Here is an 18839-nt window from a genome sequence, read left to right as displayed (position 1 = left end):
AGCTGCACCAGAATTGGCATGTGCAGTCTCCTTGGCTCCAAAAAGGTGAGAAGCTACAATTGCTCCATGCTGCCTTTTCTCTTCCAAATCAATCTAACCTGATAGCAAGCTCCCCCCGCCCCCCAATCTGTCCCCATGCTACATTTGTTATATTAGCTCCTTGTGGAGGTTCCTTCTGGATCTGAGGACCTCTGAGTGTCTTTTGCTACCAAGCTAGGCTGATGCAGGATGTGATTTAACACGGTCAGGAAGGGCTCCTTCATGTGTCCATCTCCAGGTTGTGTACCTTCTGAACAACAGTCTTTGTGCTCAGTTAAAGAATGGGTCCAAGTCTTCTTCCATGTTGACGTCAGGCACCAGCTGATCTGATACTTCCTTAGCACCATATCCCGAATTCGATACATTAAAATCTGTAGAAAACCACGGATGGTCCAGAATTTCCTGTGAAGTCAGCCTTTCCGATGGCTCCCGACGCAGTATGCTACGTATGAGGCATTTTGCCTTGGGGGATAGAGTTTCTGGAATGTTAAACTGCCCACGACGGATCTTGCTGAAGAGGGAACTAGGCTCAATGTCATGGAAAGGATAGCGTCCAACTAGCATGGTATAAAGCATGACACCTAGACTCCATACGTCCGCTGCTTTGCCAGAGTAGCTGCCATTTGTGTTCAAGATCTCTGGACTCACATAGGCTGGGCATCCATGCTTATCAGAAAGAGAGTCATCATTTCCTCTTAAAATATAAGCATCTTCTAGGCTTTCCAATTTCACTCTAGTCCTGTGGGGAAAAAAAACCAAAACCATCAAGGTAAGCAAACATCAAAACACAAATTCCTAGTGGTTACAACTACATGGTTATAACAGTAATACTCCACAAAACTCAACCACCACAGAAGTGCATCAGTTTAAAGCCCCACTCACAGCACTTGTTACAGATAATTGATACTCTCTCTTCCATACTGGTTAGAGATTAATTAGAGATATATAGGGAATATTGCCACACACTCAGCTCCAAGATTTCAAATAGAGTTATGTCCAGTAAACTTATTTTTATCTTTTTAAGACCTTACTAATAATTGCCATATTTATGTGTTTGGTAAATTTTACATAGACATGACTTCCAAAAGGAGACATAAACCTCAAGTTTTTTTTCCTGTGTTCGTTGCACTGTAATGTACCTGTGTAGGACTTGTGGCCAAATACAAGCCTAGCTCTAACCAGACAAGGTTATTTTGACACCTTCACACTGGTGAGCAGTTCCTTGCATCTGTAATTCCACAAGGTTCAACAGAAACAAAATGGTTACTCTGACCCTAAATGATCTCTCTGACCAACCAACATTTTTTGTTTTTTTTTTTTATCCCAGCATTAAGGAAGAGCAATTTTAACAGATTTCAGTCTTCCTAAATAGACCCTTGGGCAAAGGGAGATCAGGTGAGCTGAATGCCACAAAGATTAACAGCAAGTTTATCAGCCCATCTGAACCAGAGGAACTCCTCACTTTGGAATGAACAGAGAGGCTAGCAAAGGGCTTGCAGAGAGATGACAAGGGATGCCTTACCTAGACTGCAAACTCCTTCTGCCTGCAAAGCACTGTGAACTTGTCATTGTGCTGCAGTAATTATCTCTGCAAGAGAATTTTCTTCCCTTATGGATATCACACAGGAGTAGAAAAAATGATGCAGATTTGCTTGTCACAGCACTAGATGAACATAACCTTTATTTCCTTTTAATTCTTGCTGCTAGTGTCTGTAACTATATTTAAAATTCTGTCCCTGTTAAAGGCATCTGAATGGATTACCAACTACCCTTTAGAGTATTTGCCAGCAACGGTTAGTTTTGAGAGCAGAATCACTACAACATAACAGGACTTGTCCAGTGCATGTGGATGAAGAGCGACTTAGCAGTAGTGCAAACTTTCTTTCCAACAACTTGGGATCATAACTCAACTTTGGGTGTTACTGTCCTCGTCCCTCAACCTCACCGGTCTGCATGATCACTCTTAGCCCTGTATCATGGACATGTTCCCATACCACATTCACAGGCAGAGATTGAACTCCATCCCAGAAAGCAGAACTTGCATCTCTTGACTAAAGCACATCATTTAACAGGCATTAAAACAGACAAGGAAAGCCCTGTTTCTTAGATGTTTACTGAAGACAACATTGCTTGGGCTTGAGTTGCAAAAGACAGCTGGGCCAGCTTTGGCTTAGACTTGGTTCCAGGGCAGCTCAGCACTATCTTCTTTGAACCAACAGAAGCGCATTTTACTCCGTGGAGTACTCCAGAGGCAACTGTGCCATAAACTCTCATAATGACACTTGGACCTTTTCAACAGCCAGAGACATTTACTAGAAGAGGTGAAAGCCCCTTTGGCAACGTGCCTTGAATCAGGAAGTCATAAATACAGAATTCAGAATACCTGGCTCCCAAGCACAGTGTGTCAAGGCAGCTCCTTCTCTGCTTAAATAGGCCAGTGTTTTCTCCTCCAGTGCTGATGCTGATGGGGTTTGTGCAACACACCTGCTTCCTGCTTAATTACCTATTGCCAGCCTAACAGCACTCCTCCTGGCAATGGACAACCCCCTCATTAGCGCCCAAACAATACTTTACAGCAGCAATACCTCACACAGGAAGCTGGCTGCAAGGAGAAACTTAACTACAATTATCAAGACCACAGCAATTTCCCTCTGTACACACCTCAGAGGGCCCAAAACAGGAAAGTGACTAGAAAAGAGTCCTTTCGCGATGCTCTGCTTTGACATGTTCCTGCACTTGCAGAGCATAGGAAGAGCAGTGAGGACAAATACCCAGAGAAAAAAAGACACCACGGAGGGCAGAGAACAGAGAGGAGGAAATGAAAGGGAAGGCAGGGACATGAGTTGTGGTTCCATTTGCATTGCCCACCTCAGTTTTTCCACAGAAAAATATGTGTAGCAGTAAAAAGGTGAGGCCAGCTACTCAAACATGCATTAAGTCACTGAACTGCCAGACAGGAAAGCATCAACTCACTCCTGCTAACTAACAGAAGCAGAACACACACACAGGGAGGGGGCAGAGCATGCTATTTATAAACAACTTAAAGGAGGGAATTCACCCCCCACCACACACTTCCCTGCCATCCCAATGTCAACAGCGCAGGGAAACGCTGTTTACTCTCCCATCCTATTTTACACTTCCGAGAGCTGCCAAAGAATTTAGAGAAACAGTTCAATGATAAGCTTTTATATTACAGAAAATTATTGGAATTCCCTTATCTCATTTTCTACAATGGGCATGGTACAAAATCACAAAAAGCAGACTGTAAGGTGTGTCAAAAAATTCACCTTTTTCCCCAACAGGAGAAATCATTTTTTGATAATAAAACAGAAGCAGCATACAAAAGCCTTATCCCTGTCTTGCTTTTCTTGCAAGGTGCTGCAGCCTGCAGCCCTCCGCGCATGCTACAGCAGGTTTTGTTTAAGCAAGCAAATGGAATAACAGCTGGCCCTTATCTGCCTGCTCCTCCATAAACTGTAGCCAAATGAAGCAAACACTCAAACCAGGTTTTTCATCCTGCTGAGCTGACAGGCTTTGAGGAAACAAAAGGTCCCAAATTAAACAAAATCACAACCTTCTAGTCCTCCTCCTTCTCCCTCCTCACCAGCCCCCAAACCCTCAACCAGTAACAGCCTCGTGTATAAGGTGCAAGTGGTAAAATGGCTCCTCTGCAACGAGGTGGTGCTCCAGCCCACCTATGGCACTGGACACTCGACGCTGCACAGGTACCCATTTTCCTCACAAACTGCACGAGCTGCATCTCTTGAGCACACACTGCCAGGAACATGGCCTCAGTGGGGCTTTCTCCTGACCCCAATTACCTCGGGTGTTCCCATTTTCATTTGAAAGGTTGCGTGTCTTTGCAGCAGGTGGCAACGCAGGCTTCCCATCCTTACAGGAAGGAGAGTGCAGCAGTAAGGGAAGGGCTCACCCGCTTGGCACGGTCGGTGCACAGAAGTACTCACCAGCTTTTGATGCCAAGGGCCCTGGCTTGGCTCTGCTGGTGCCCCTCACTGTGAGCCAGCACCAGGGCTGGGGAGACCCACTCCAGCCTGTTTTCACTAGTGACAGATGAATTCACATACCTCAGCCTCACATACAGTACACAGTCCATAATTGTACTACAACTGGGTAACACGCAGGTGTGAACAGCAAGCCTCACTCCCCTTTTTACAGTAATTTCACATTTTTTCAGGCAATCAAAAGGAAGCAGCCTGGCTCTGGAGCTGCTATTTCCCAGTGCGCAGCACCTCATCTCTGCGACAAACAGCTTCCAGCTCTGGCTGGCCTTGCCTTCCTCCTCATTTTAAGCATTGCCTAAAAGAGCTCTGTTTTCTGCAAGCCAGAGAGCTTTTATTTTGGGGGGATGGGGTGGAGGGGAACATGAAAGCAGGGAATCTAAATACACAGAGATGCAGACACGCTGGATGAGAAGCAATCTCTCTCTCCCCCACACACACTCTCAGAGGAATCACTGAAATCAAATATCCAGGAAAAAGGATAAAAGCCAACAACAACAAACAGACCCTCAAAATTGCAAGTAGTTTCTGAGAATACAGAACTTCCACAGCAAAGGGTGGGGAGTGCATCCAATTGCAGAGTCACTAGACAATCCTAAATTCGACACTTGGCAGGCAAGGGACAGACTCAAAACCAAACACTGAGATGTGAAATCACAATCAGCTTTGAAGTGCCTCCCATCACAGAGTAGAAAAGAACAAACAAAAATAATTATTTTTTTAAAGTCACAGTTCTAAAAAAACTCTCATTCTCTACATAATTAACTCACATCAGTCAACTGAAGGACCCCCGCAAGAGAAAAAACTTTTCCAAAAGCATCAGCATTTGAGTTCATCCATTCAAATGGTTGCAACAAAATTAATCCCTAAAGTTCAAATGTAAGCTACTGCCAAAGCCGGATGAGAATCACTTTGTACACATACTGTAGGGCAACAAAGACTTTTGTCAAGGCTTACGTAATTACAGTACATAATTTCAAGTTTTAATGCAGATCCTGAATAAGCACTTGGAAAAAGAGCACTATGCATCTATCAGATCATTGATAAAACACTGCATTAGTCTAATGCATTAAAAAAAAATACAACCCTGAATCATGGCTATTTAAAAAGGGGAAGCTATTCTGCCTATGAATGCTTTCCCATTACTGGTGAATGAAACCACAGAAGTGCAATCAGAGGGCAGCAGCAGCACTCAGACGGGAAATGCGTCTTTGTCCCCATAGAAACCGTCAGGGAAACCCATGAAAAACAATACCACTCTGAATTTCTTATCAATATGCCATTCATTACTTGACTGCATTCAGACTTTGCTCTTCAGTAATGTAACAAAACCTAATCAATTAAACGTCTTCCAGAAGATTCTTCAATGCAACCTCCTGAGTTAGCACCCGTCTCTGGCAGACGGCTTTGTTGCACATCCTACACTTTTTTTTCAGAGTGCTACGCATTATTCCTCCCTGTAGAGCTTAGGGGCTACTGGAAAATTGCTATCCTGCTTTTTGACATCGAAGCCGTGGCTGTAAGAACCCAGCACTCACACTTGCTCTCCAAGAGCCAACACAATTTCCATACCAAAATCAGTGGAATTATTCAGAGGGCTCTAAGCTCATAAAGCAGGAGGAACAAAAAAATCTGGAACATTTAAAGCAGAAACATTGACTGAAAGTCTGAGTGTCTGAGAGCAATGTACCTCCACTTCAGTGAATAAACAGTTAGTAGTAAAGGAGCCCATGCCTGAATCAATGAAAGCAGTTGCTTGTAGTCTGTCCCCAAAGCCATCTGTATGGGAAATAACACCTGAGCCACAGCTGAGCCATCATTACCATTTTGGAAACACTAACTGCAGACCAGACCCACAATTTTAGTACAGTATCATCCCCCAGGCAACAGCCAGATGAGCTGCTTTGGGAGTAGATGGAAGGAGCCATCCTGCTATGGACACTCAGGTACACCATCCACTCGCTATTCAGGCTGGGTCAAAACTAGATGGTCCAGATTTACAGATTCTACATAGCAGCCTCATGCCTCCAGAGATCAGAGAACAGTAGTCATCGCCACCTGAATTGCCATTTTATTAATATGACTGCATGCAAATATAAAATGGACACTTCTAAAGGGAAGAGCTGTCTCACAATATTTCCCCTTACACATAAAAAATGAAGGCACCCAAGCAATGCTATCTCATATTTCAACATTATTCTGACTGAGGCCAGGAAAGCCTTTCCCTAGGTAGAGGCACTCAAGCCATCAACTGCCCAGTAGATCAGGGATTGCTCCTATGTGGCCAATAATTTACAGGTCATTTAATCAAGGTCAGTTGCTAGCACCCCATCAGAAAGACAAGATGAGCATGAATGCATCATGCCATTAGAGTCACAAGGAGGAGAAAAAAAAAATAAAAGGGAATCTCAACATTGGAAACAGTTATCTTTTGCTAATTCTTTTTTTTTTAACTAAGGGACTCCCTCCTAAATAATGCAGAAGTAGGCTGCCATTGTGGAGACAGTGAGGTGGGGAAGGCAGCTAAGGAAACCCAGTGCAGATGATTTGCAGCTTGGTGCAAAGACTCATTCTGAACTCAGAACTACCCGATCTCCTCCAGGGGCGGCGAGGCACACGGGATCAGAGGGGAAATGTTATGCCATCAATTTAAATCCTGCTCTTTTCACCGTGAGATTCCTTCCAGTGCGTATCAGCACACAGCCTGGGAGTTCACTGTACAACATCCTACAGAACTTCAGGGAAGAAAAAAAAAAAAACAAAACACAACCACAAACCCTGCACAAAGGCTGTCAGACAAACTGTCTCTTGCATAATGAAACAGGCTCAAGGATATGTTTCGAAAGACAAATGGGACTCACAGGCAGCACAGGTTTACAGGATGAACCTTGTTCCTAAGGGAAGATTCCCTCGCTGGTACTTCCGCAGAATGAGGAAGCCTCTAAAAATTACATACCCCCCGCCCTTCCTCCAAAGAGATGCCACCAGTACACTCAGCCCTGTCCTGCACGCCCTTCCTGATGTGTGGGACCCAGTAACTTAGGGCTTTTAACTTGACTTTTAAGATGGCTTTTTTTTTTTTCTACAGAATTCCACTTAAAAAATGCTCCAAGACCACCCCCTCGCATACCTTCAGGAAGGTCTAGGACCCCAAAGACCTCAGCTTTACAGCACCTGCTAGGATTGCTGGCAACAGCCTGTCCTGTAGGCCACATACTTAGTTTCTTCCGTACCCTTATTGCCTAAGGAGACAACATGTTCCCTAAAAAGTAGGTGGGTAGGTACCAATGTGTGTGTCAGGCTCCAGGCTCTGAAATCCGACGCAGACTCTCCCACGGAAGGGCTTGGTTACAATACTGCAAGAAGTCCATTATTTGATAAGGATCTGGCTCAGGGCAGCTACTTCACCTCACTTTTATCTTTTTAGTTCCCATTGAAAGTCAGTTTTAAAAGGCTCTCCTGTCAACAGTATGCTGTGTTCATCACCTTTTCTAGGTCTTTTCATATGACATATGGTGAAGCTCCAAGGGGAAAGGAGACCAAATTCTTATTTTGTTAACATAACTGCATGTTGTGAAAAAAGCCCTACACTTTCTGAGCCTCCAGTGGGTGCTCAGCACCTCTAACATAAAGTAGTGCCATTATTTCACAACCTCACTGGAAACCTTTTGCTTAGATGTCTGTAGACCTGTTTCCAAGCAGGTGCTTAAGACTAAACACACCCCAGTTGAATGCTGTTTATAATGTTGGCCTTTCCCCTCCCTCCCAAGCCTGAAGTAATCTCATGGTGTGATAATAAGGGCAATTTGAAAAAAAGGCAGCAGAAGAATTTCACTATGACAGTTCGCTGCAGCTGCCGCTAGCTGGGCTCCCTGCCTCCCCTCCTCACCCCCAGCACAGACATCCACAGTCTCTGCTCGAAAGTCAACATGAAATATTTTGCACTGAGTCTATGGATGGAGGTTTTCAAGTCTTCAAAATGACCAGCTGTTGCAAGATGTCTCAAGAGATACCTACTCCCAGGGACTGCAAATCACCTATCATCAGAGATCAGTCCTGTGATGGGCATCACACGACAGGCACCCAACCATGTCTGGCATTACAGCCAACACGTAACAGTGTCCAGCCAGAGGCACCTCTCAGAAAGTCAGCATGGCTGGGGAGGTTGGCAGGACATGGGGACAACCTGCAGCAGTACAGCTCAGCCTAAGCACAGGCCCCCGAGCAGGGCTCCCCTCCTGCAGAGCTAGTACATGAGGCTACAAAGGGAAAAAGACTTTTCTGAAGAAAGTGAAGAAAAAAAAAAAAAAAAGATACAGGTCCAATTATGAGCCAAATATCAACAGATAGCACAGTCCAAGGGTAAAACCTTCTGCAAACTCCACAGTTAGGTACTACAGCAAAGGCTCTTGCCACACATGGTCTCACTGAAGGGCCTTGAGCTGACTGAAGGTCCATTGGAGCTCCTATTCTCATCCCGTGGCCAGCCAGCAGACAACTTGTCCCCTGTTTTTGCTTTCATTTATGACCTTAGGCACAGCACCTAACCCCTACGATTATCTATGCCCTCAGGAGATTTAAGCACTTCACAGGGCTGGTGTTTGACATCTGCAGATAGCCTCTGGCACCCTACTGGGAAGGGTACCACATACCCAACAAACCCAAAGTGCACCACTCCCAGGAACACTGGGGGAAACCAGAGGCTTAGTAACCAAACCACATGAAGGCAAAAGGGAGCACGAACACTTCTGTGGAAAATGGTTGTGCAAATGCTTCATCCTCTAACTTAAGTTTGACAGCAGAGATTTGTTGCCTGTGAAGAAATTTGCATACTTCCCCATATTCTAGGAATAATAATTTCTGGGTTGAAATCTGAACTATGATTCTCACTACCGAAGGAGTTATGCTCTATGGTCCTGTGGCCCCATCCAGGATAAGGTGAAGTGCTTAAATGACAAAACAGATGAAGACTGTTTTTATTTCTAAATCTTCTGGTATTTAAAGAGCACTCCTATTTTGTCTGATCTTCTTCTACTTTAGGACTCTCTTTTTAGGACTCAGGGAAAGTATTAACTTACCTTTCCTCTATGGAACTGTAAGTAAACCAGCAAGTCCTAACACCACGGGGAAAAAGTGGCTGATCACATCGGAAAAAGGTCAGTATATGCATTCTGTATTTTTTTTTTATGGAATCAGGTTTGTATCAGTAGGATTGCAAACAACATAACTAGGTCACCTTAAACCATCATCCACTCAAAGCTGAAAATTCTAGAGGAAAAAAAGAAAAAGAAAATCCTAAGAGCACCAAATAAACATGTTACGCTAACACACACTTTCTAAATGAGTGCATTGTACTGGCTGCATTCCCCTGGCACAGAGCAAAAAGTGTCAAATTCTATTTATTTTGATTGAATCCCACCTACCTCGTATTTACTCAGAGAATACTGGAAAATTACAATATCTAAATACCAAAATTATTTTAATTTTCCCTTCAACAAGTATGATGAATGTACAAGGTCTTTAAGCTTCAAATATTACGACAGCTAATATTTTAATATAATTAAAGGCTTAAAAACGCACTAAAGAAATTAATAATTCCCTGACAGCAGAAATGTTCTTGTATTAAGAAAACCATTGGAACAACCAACACAGAAATGCTTGATTTAATTCTGAGATCTTTGAGATGGCTCTTTCTCAAAGCATCTGCTATATATCAGACTGATGAACTGCTTCATTAGCTATATGTGTATAGTGCTATCTTTAGCATAAGCCAAAAAGCCCTGCCCATCCTGCAACATGGTTATGGGACACCAGCTAGAAGAAGGGCACAGTCACTCTGCCCAAGGGCATACTACGAGGACAGGCTGTACAAGGAAAACTGTAAATACTATGACATGAACACAGCAAAAATAATAAAAAGCAAGAGCCTGACAACATCAACATTGACCTGGCTTGGCTTAACATCCAGGACAAGAGAAAATTACCAACGTAGATGAAAGCTGAAAACGACCAAACCCATGTTTCGTCATAGCTCATCTCCACTGTTTTGGATTCAAGTTTTATTTAGGTTTTAAGAACCCAACTTTTAAAGTATTCAAGAACCTTATAGGTAGGTAGAAAGTCTGGGGAGACCCAGCATGGCAAGTCAGTGTTGTTTTCCATATTTTCAGCGCTCTGAAAGTCACTGCCCTCATTTAATGGATGTGCTGTTGCTTGCTAACCCAGTCTTACAAAACATTTCCAGCCATGCTGTAATGTCTTAGAAGTCCTGCTTCATCGAGATCAGCTGCAGGTTTAAGGAGCTTAATTCTGAACTGTCAATACTACAGGACTGGCTATTTCGCCTATAGTTTACAAACGGAACCACAGACACACTTCCCCTCAAAAAACACAACCCCCCAACCTTCTTTTATACAAAACAAAAAAAACACCTCAAAAGACCCAAGGTGCTTGGCAACAGCACACATCATTTTCATGGAAAGCAATTTACCATATCTTCAAAATTTCTGCAGTTCAGGATTATAAGAAGCTATAGATAAAATACTTTGAATCACAGATAAATTGGTTGTGTTTGTTTCCACACTGTGGAATTTTGGAATTCATTTTAAGTGCTCATGTATTTACATACACGCAGTAGTGAGACATAACACACCATCAGTCTACCTTTGATTTAGCACATCAAGAGATCTTTACTAGTAAGATTAGGCCCCTACAAAATGCTCAGCACTAGCCTCCACCATTACTTTTTACCACCTTCATACCACCCAGTTCATTTACAGGCAACATCCCAAGGCATTGTAATTTGCAACATCCAAATAACATGCATTCTTAGCAGTGACATCAGTAGGAGTAAAGAGCATTCGTGATGTTGCTAGATCAGGAGTCTGAATCTTTGCAAATTCCAGCTGTAATTTAGATAATGGGAATGGAGTGGAAAGAGTTTCAATGCTGTATGTGCCCATCTGCAAAACTCCAGGAGCTCTGATTTCATATCGAACTACCAGGATATCATTAGAATCAATGGAAGGAGTGTGTACTAAGAAATGCTTTAATTGATTTTCTTTTTTAAACAAATGGAACTGCTTCCATATATCCTTCACATTCTCTCTGGCTCCTCCAGTCTGGCAGCTCTCAGCTAAAAACAGACAAGTAGCTTACTAAAAAAAAAAAATAAAATAAAAGCAGCAAGTTTTCCATTCATGTGTTGCCTGCATGCTGGATTTCCCATCTTTTCTTCTACCAAAATAAAAGCTGTGACAGTCTTCAAGAAGAAAAAGTTTCAAAGCAGTAGATACTAAAGGTGAACTGCACAAAACCAGACTTGAAGAAATAGGAAAAAAACTACTAAGAAGGAGCTTCACTGAAGAACAGTGACACACAGCAGCAGAGCTCACACACATTTCTCAAAACATCATTTTCACCTCTGTTCTTCCTCTTTCGTTCATTACCAGTATCAAAGAGCAACTGATACTGCAGCACCCATCTCCCAGGCACTGCTGCCGACAGCAGCTCCTGAAAGGCAGGCTGCTCAACATGCGGGCACCCTCACCATCACCCTCAGGGAAATGCGAGGTTGGAGGGGTGCAAGCAACACACAAACACCTCCATGAACCTGGAAGGATCAGGAAGATTTTTCAGCTTAAATATAGCAGCAGACTGAAAGTGATGACTGATTACAGTCTGATGATCAGCACATGTGAAAAAAGACAGTCAGTGTTTGGTTCTATTTCTATCTCACACTATTGTGTCTGTTTATTTAGCAGAGAAAGGATTACAATACCTCTCTACTTACAAATCAACATTACATCCAGAAGAAAATCACATTATGATTATCTTAAAAAATAACCAGCAAGTACTATTTGACCTTTAAAGTGAATTATTGTATAATTAGAAGACACTGTTTAAAAGTGAGTAACTGTGTGATTTTGCAGACAACAGTGACGTTAAGAACATTCATAAAAGCAAACACTGCTATTATAGTACGCACCACTCTTCTTGGGTGGCTAAAGGATTTGGCCCTGTGCCTCGTGTTGCATTCAGTTCCTAGTAAGCAGCAGGGTAGGAGTTCAAAAGTATTCAGCACAGGCCCACGTCTGCTCCCACTGCACTGCTCTGAGCTCATGCTGCCTTTGCTCACAGCAGCTTTTCCAAGTCCTATCCTTCATGCAAAACCACACAAGTTTACATGCATTCCCCAAGAAAAAAATAAAATCCATTTTAACATTACAATCTCTCCCTCAACTATTTTGTACAAGTTTCCTGCTTATCTGCATTAGAGGTGCTATAATGGTGTTTAATTATTAAACTCAGGGTAAAAGTTGTGAAAGTGCATCTTTCATCTATCTGCTTTGCACCTCTCTCTGAATGGACATCAAGCCAGTTCCATTTTAGGCTTTTTTATTTGAAGAGGAGGAAAGGGTAACCATTTATATTGGGGCTGCAGTAGAAAAATAAGGAATAGCTATTTGCTTTGCAGAGAATTGCCTGAACTGAATTAAGATGTGAAAATATGTCTTTTATTTTTCAGTTCATAAAGAGATTAAAAGGATAAGTTTATTTTGCAAAATGCAGCTTGTAATAAAATTTAAGTAGATAATATTTAAACAGGATAGATGGTTGTCATTTTTATTTTAAGGCAGGAACTTTTCTTTCCCGACTGAATTGTGTATTACTTTGTTTCTAATTCTCAGGTCATGGACCTATTGAGCCTGCAGAAAACTTACGTGCCTCGGCTGTTGCTCATAACTTCCCCAAACAGCCCCAAATGGAATTGATATACACTGGTTATTTTTAACAAAGCTTTCCAGAACATCCATTTCACTCTGCAACAGTTTGAACAAGCCTTCAGACAATTTATAGGATTTAACTAAAAGGAAAAAACATCTCATCCTCTACCAAGAAATGAAGAAGCACAAAGGCAGGCTCTGCCCCCATTTATTTTTATTTTTTTCATAATGGTTATCTTCCAATTTAATCCCTCTGTGAAAGCCTGACATTACTCTGGCAGTGTTTATTACTCTGATGCCTTATGTGGAAGTTGCAAGTAAATACATGATGTAATGTAACGAAAACCAGTAACCACAAGGAAAGAGATACGAAGTTTCCACAGGTACAACAGTATAGCTATAGCTCAGCATCAGAAACAGCACTTCAACAATACACAGAGAGCATCCAGTGTTATTTTTTTCCCTGCCTTCCCATACTCCTTCCCAAATAATTTACCACCCAGTTCTTGAGATGAGGGTGTGCAGGGAGGAGATACCAAAAGAAAAAAAAACAAAACAAAACAAAACAGTAGTTCCCCAAGTACCACGACAGTTCTGATACTAAAAACAGGCACCTACACAGCACAGCAAGGTGGTTTTAGTCTTAGTATGATTAGTGACCGCGTAATACTCTCAGAAGCAGCCTCCAGACCCTTCCAGCACAGAAAACAAGAAGCTGTCCTCCAAGAAGTCCTTCAAAGCACTGGTGGCCTTTTCCTCCGACCTATGTCAGCATTAACCACTTGGCTGCTCTTCCTCTTCATGCCTCCTCGCTGGAACAAGCCATTTCAGTCCCCAGCCCCCTTTAACATACTGGATCTTTTGCTCCTTTCCTTTTTTAACAGCAGCAGAGTTTATGATAGTGGAGCTCTCGCACCAGACACCTATGCAGAGCCTTCCTCCAGAAGACATCCCCTCCTTAGGAATGAGGGTGCTCCTCCAAGTGGAGATGCAGAGGCCAGGCACAGGTGCAAATGGCACTCTATGCTTACTTTACTTCAAAGCCTAAGCCAGAAGGTAAAAGGGCACATCCATCCCACGATCATGTTGCAGAGGAAAACAAAGAAAGTGTAACACCTTGTACCACAAACGAACGGTACAGTGACAACGAAGGGCACAGCATCCTGTAACTCTGAATATCTGACCCCAGATACCCTCACCTGCAAAGTAAGGGAGACTCTTACCTTTCTTCATCCTTGAAAATAAACTTTCGCAGCTTGAGATCTCGCAGTACCAGTCCACCATCATGGCAGTGTGCAACAGCGGAAGCTATTTGATAGAAGAGTTTGGCTGCCTCCTCTTCTTTAAGCTTCTTGCAGGTACGAACAAATGAATGCATGTCCCCATAGCTCCTTTCAAAGAACACATACGCTTTTGTCTCCCCAAGAATTATTTCAGTAATTTGGTTGATATTTTTATGCGCAGGCAGACAAAAACATGGTGCTAATAACTCCTGGTAGCAGCCAATATCAAACACCTGCAGGAACAATGACAGTAAAGCCAGGGTTAGCAACACAAAGGACAGTGAAGTTATGGTACATCTAATTCTGCTAACAGAACCATCTCTAAGTACAATTTATGCTGCTGCTGAAGCTGCACCGATGTAAACAGGATGTCACAAGCTCACGGCATTGAGGACAAGACAAAACAGGCTACATAACCCGGCAGAACGTACGCATAACCTTAACAGGAAAGGCTAGTCTTTAAAACTTGTAGCAAGAATAGTTTCATCAGCTAATAGCTGATCAAATTTAGAATGTAATCTGAATTAAACTCTGAAGACCAGCAACATACAGGAGCAGTACTTAGAAGGAAATATGTTTATCTTCTATTTTCCATCCAAACAAACTCATAGGGAATACAGCCAGGAGCTTTGTATTGAGAGAAGCTGTCATATTAAATCCACCCTGATCCACATGCCTCTCTCTCTTGATGTTATTAACCCATTAGAGCTTTAAGGATTCTCAGGTTTGAAATATCATCTAGTGCTATTCATATTTACTTCCTGGCTTTCTTTCATCTGTGACAAACAGCAAAGTCACTTTCACTTTCAAAGTCTCAGTTTTACAATGGCCGTTTATAAGATCAGAAGGACAACCAGGGAAATAACCCTGCCTGTTGTACTCCACACAAACATCCTTCAAAAGGCAAAGACAAAACCACTCTGAACTCTCTACATTTCAATCAAGTGCTCCATTAAAAGTAAAGTGTCCCTTTACTAGTAAGTATGTTATCACTGATCTTATGAATGAGCCATAAGAATTAAAAAGGCTGCTGGGAAACCCAAATATAAAAAGTTACTATAATCTAAGTGATGACGAATGAATCAGTATTTGAGTCAATTGAGAAATGCCCACATTAAAAGAAAAAGAAAGACTTCATTGAGAATAAGAAAAGTCAGTGTGCTAAAAGAGAACATGAGCAAAGTATTGATAGAAGTGATTTTTATTTGTAATTAAACCTGCTCCAGAGACACTACAAAGCAAGGGATTAGCATTTGCACCAGCATAAAAAGTCAATTAATGTGTAACTTACTCGTCAGTGTTTTGTTACTTTGGTAAAAAGAATTTAAGGTAGTCAAGTGTCATTCTAACTGAAGATGAAAATGAAGAACCGGTATGGGTCTCTAACCAACTGGTTTAAACTGCAATTGTTTTTCTTCTTTTTGTATTCTAGTCTTTGTATTCCAGTAGAGCAGGTATTTGTATCCTCTCCAAGAAGCAAATCTCCCTGCTTTCTCTGAAGCTTTGAAAAGCTTTCAAAACTGAGTGAGAGAGACACGGTTCAATCAAAATTTACCTGAGGCTTCAAAACCTGAGTCATTTAATGCTTCAGAGTGCAATCCTAACAAACCCCTTCCACAGAAAGGGCCCAAACCCGAGAAACTGGGACACTCCCTCCTCATATACCTCTTTCTTCCCCCCCCCCCCCCCCCCCCCCCACCTGTGCTGCTATGCTCCAGCACATGCAAAATCAGCCTTAAAGGCAGACTGCCAAACAGATCCAACACATTTTACGGGGGGTAGATTAGCACTAAGGCATTCTGGTGACATGGTGTGCTAGGGAAGCAGAACCAGGGTGAGGAGAGGGTGTTGCTAAAATCCCTGGCGTGTAATTCGTTCCAGAGGAGAATTCATTGACATTTGGATCTCAAAACTCATAACCACTAGATTGTAAGTGAATGGCTTTTCTACAATGCAGCTGCTATAAAATAAAATTTAAGCATGAACATTCATGTAGCTCAAACCCTTATGTGAAAAAGAGCCTTTCCAGAATTCTCTCCTAACCAGATTATCCTGATACAAATTAGTTACATTTTGTGGTTCTCAGACTAGGTTAAATGAGTAGGTCTGGATACGTACCAGCACTATGTTTGAAAGGGGGGAGATGTGAAGCACTATCATACTGCTACAGTCTAGAATACCTTTTATAAAGGGCTTCTTTGTATCCCAGCCTTTAAGGTCCCTGGCCTCAATTCAGCAAATGTCCAATAAGCTGCAGTTTGATTTAGTTCTTGCTGCGAATTAGAAGTGAGAAGTTACCATTGTTTGGATGCCACAGAGCCTTGAAGCAAATAACGGCATCTGTACAGGCAGTGGGTGCAGCCAAATGAATCTTGAGAATCATCAGTATGTGTCTGTTATCCAAACCAATGTTTCTGCAAGCAATCTCTAAGAGGATCTTCAATAAGATACCAGATAGCAGGTCTCTTAGCCGGAAAGCTACTTGACAAATCGTAGTCATGATACTGCAGGCATTTTAAAGCACGCATTAAATTAAGACGAGTTCAGGACTGACAACTGCGTATTCACAAACCAGCAATTCAGGCTAAGATTGTATTTTTGGAGCACAGCTAGAAGTACTGCCTCGCACATATGGAAAAACTGATACTATTCAACTGTCAGGATCAGCTCAAAAACACACAGTTTAAAGGGAAGGAAAAAAAAATAAAGTCCACTCTTTGTGAGCTGAAGCTATGCTGTTCATACTGTTATCAAAACAGTGCCTTAACCCTGCAAACCAAACAGGAAACAAAGAAAAGCATAGCCCCCGCTTTACTACTTGCTATGCAAGTTCACCTATAATTTCATGCAGAGCAGCAGCCTTGTGGGATCTGTTTATTTCATGAAAAGATGCCAATGTCCTAGAGTGCAGCACTGTACTACTGCACCAAGCAGGGCTTTCATTCTAGAAATTCTCATGTTCTGTTTCAGTTCAGTAACAAAGCATTCAGTTCACCATGCAATATCAGTCCTTTGCAAAGTCACGGGCCCTTTTTCCCCCTAAATAATCACATAAAGTCCTAGGTTGCCTTAACATCAGGTTTTATAACTCAATCAGTAAGCACGTTTAAATTGCCCTCTGAACTCCAATCTTTACAAACAGCAAACAGGAGCAATTATTTTCACTTCCCTGCTACAGCCTAGCCCATAACTTCTTATGAATCAAGTATGAGAAAGTATGAAACAGTCAGCAATACTATCATTAATCCCTGGAATATAAGTAAGCTCTAATATGTCTACTTTTCCATTTTGTAGTTAGTTTGACACTAGAAATTTGCCCGAGATAGCCAAATGGCACAATTCCATATTTTGGGAACAATACCAACAGTGCAACGTGTGCTGCAAGGTTGCAATTTGCTACGTAGTTATAAAAACTACTACTGGGTACCGCCTCAGTTTGCTGGGCATCAAGTCTGGCTCACTGCAGACAATGAGAATCGCAATTTTGGAACAAAGGAAAACATTCCCTCAGCCCGAAAAGAGAAAAACACCCCTCCACAGACGTGCATGCATGTGGGTTTCTTTTTCCCACAGCTCACCTCTGAATAGTGTGAGCAAATTGGGAGGAGGCAGAGAAAAGCAGGCAGGCTACAAAGAGTGGGATAGCTATTTTGTCTGCTCTTCTAGAAACCGTAGGTGTGCAGGTTTTATTCTTGCTCAGTTGTGCAATGGGGGAGGATGCTGTTTGCAAACAACCTCCACGGTGAGCGAGCTCAGGCTGATTAATTCGATGTGGATTTTCTTTTGAAATCACTTTTAAGACAAAGCTGATGGCCATCTGCCCCCCGCTTCTCCATCCTCTTCCGTACCCCAACTCACAGAACAATGGACAGGAAAAATCGAGGAAGCCGGCAGGTCCCAACACCTTAAATTTAGCTGGGGATTCCCTACTCCATTTTGAAAAGTGAGAGTGGGGAAGATGAGGCTTTCTCCTGATCTGAACTCACGTTAAGACCTACTTAAAGAACGGCTCTTTCCAGAACAATATCCCCCGCGTAAGAGGCAGAACTGGCTCCGGGCCACCGCTATAACGTGGCCATTGTCTAGAGAGAGGGAAAAGTTACAGGATGCGCCTCTAACCCTGTCTCCCTGCCTTTTGTTTCTCAACTGTTTAATAATTGAGCTACACGACCGCGCTCGGCCCTCCTGCAAGCCACGGGAAACCAACCCGCGCCAGCGGGCTAACCCAAGGGGGAGAACAAGGAGGAGAGGTATTACCTTGCAAACCAGCTCCTCGCCACTGTGCAGATGTACGGCTCGGAAAACGTGGTCTCCCTCGAGAGGCTCCAACAATAAGTATTTCCCGATGCAAGAAACGCAATGCGACAAGTTCGGGGTCTCCGGCGGGCTCGGCGAGCCTAGATTCGGGCTAAAACTCTGGCTTGGCTCGATGGACCGTATGGACGAGAGCTCCTCAAAATCCTGGGTTTTATTCCGCGGTCTCCCATATCGTGCTATCGTGATAGGGGTTGACCTTTGTATGTTCATGAGTATAGAGAAGACCAGCCGAGACGCTGCACCGGAGCCCTGGCGTGGAGCGCGGTCCCTCGCCCGTCCAGCTGCGGCTGCCTTTGTGTGGCGGGGGGGGCGGGAGCGGGAGCGCGGCGGCGGCGGGCGACCAGCCTCAGCGCCGCGTCCTGGGCACAGGGAGAGAGCGCTCAGCCCGCGGCCCTTTGTTCCCGCCGCCGGCCGGGCGCGGAGCGGAGCGGCGCGGAACAGCGCGGCGGCGGGGC

General features: G+C 43.2%; 1 protein-coding gene across 1 annotated transcript; it reads right to left on the bottom strand.

Annotated features, from left to right (window-relative positions):
* Positions 1-292: 292 nt before the first annotated feature.
* TRIB2 (tribbles pseudokinase 2) lies at positions 293-18594 on the bottom strand. Its single transcript, XM_009951293.2, has 3 exons — positions 18325-18594; positions 14008-14300; positions 293-778 (listed from the first exon to the last, which is right to left on the bottom strand). Exons 1-3 carry the CDS (start codon positions 18592-18594, stop codon positions 310-312), a joined length of 1032 nt encoding a protein of 343 aa, XP_009949595.1. The 3' UTR covers positions 293-309.
* Positions 18595-18839: the final 245 nt, after the last annotated feature.

The sequence above is a fragment of the Leptosomus discolor genome, chromosome 2 (genome assembly GCF_034619465.1).
Source record: "Leptosomus discolor isolate bLepDis1 chromosome 2, bLepDis1.hap2, whole genome shotgun sequence".
NCBI lineage: Eukaryota > Metazoa > Chordata > Aves > Leptosomiformes > Leptosomidae > Leptosomus > Leptosomus discolor.
The sequence above is the reverse complement of the archived record's forward strand: the minus strand, read 5'-3'. Positions and strand labels throughout refer to the sequence as shown.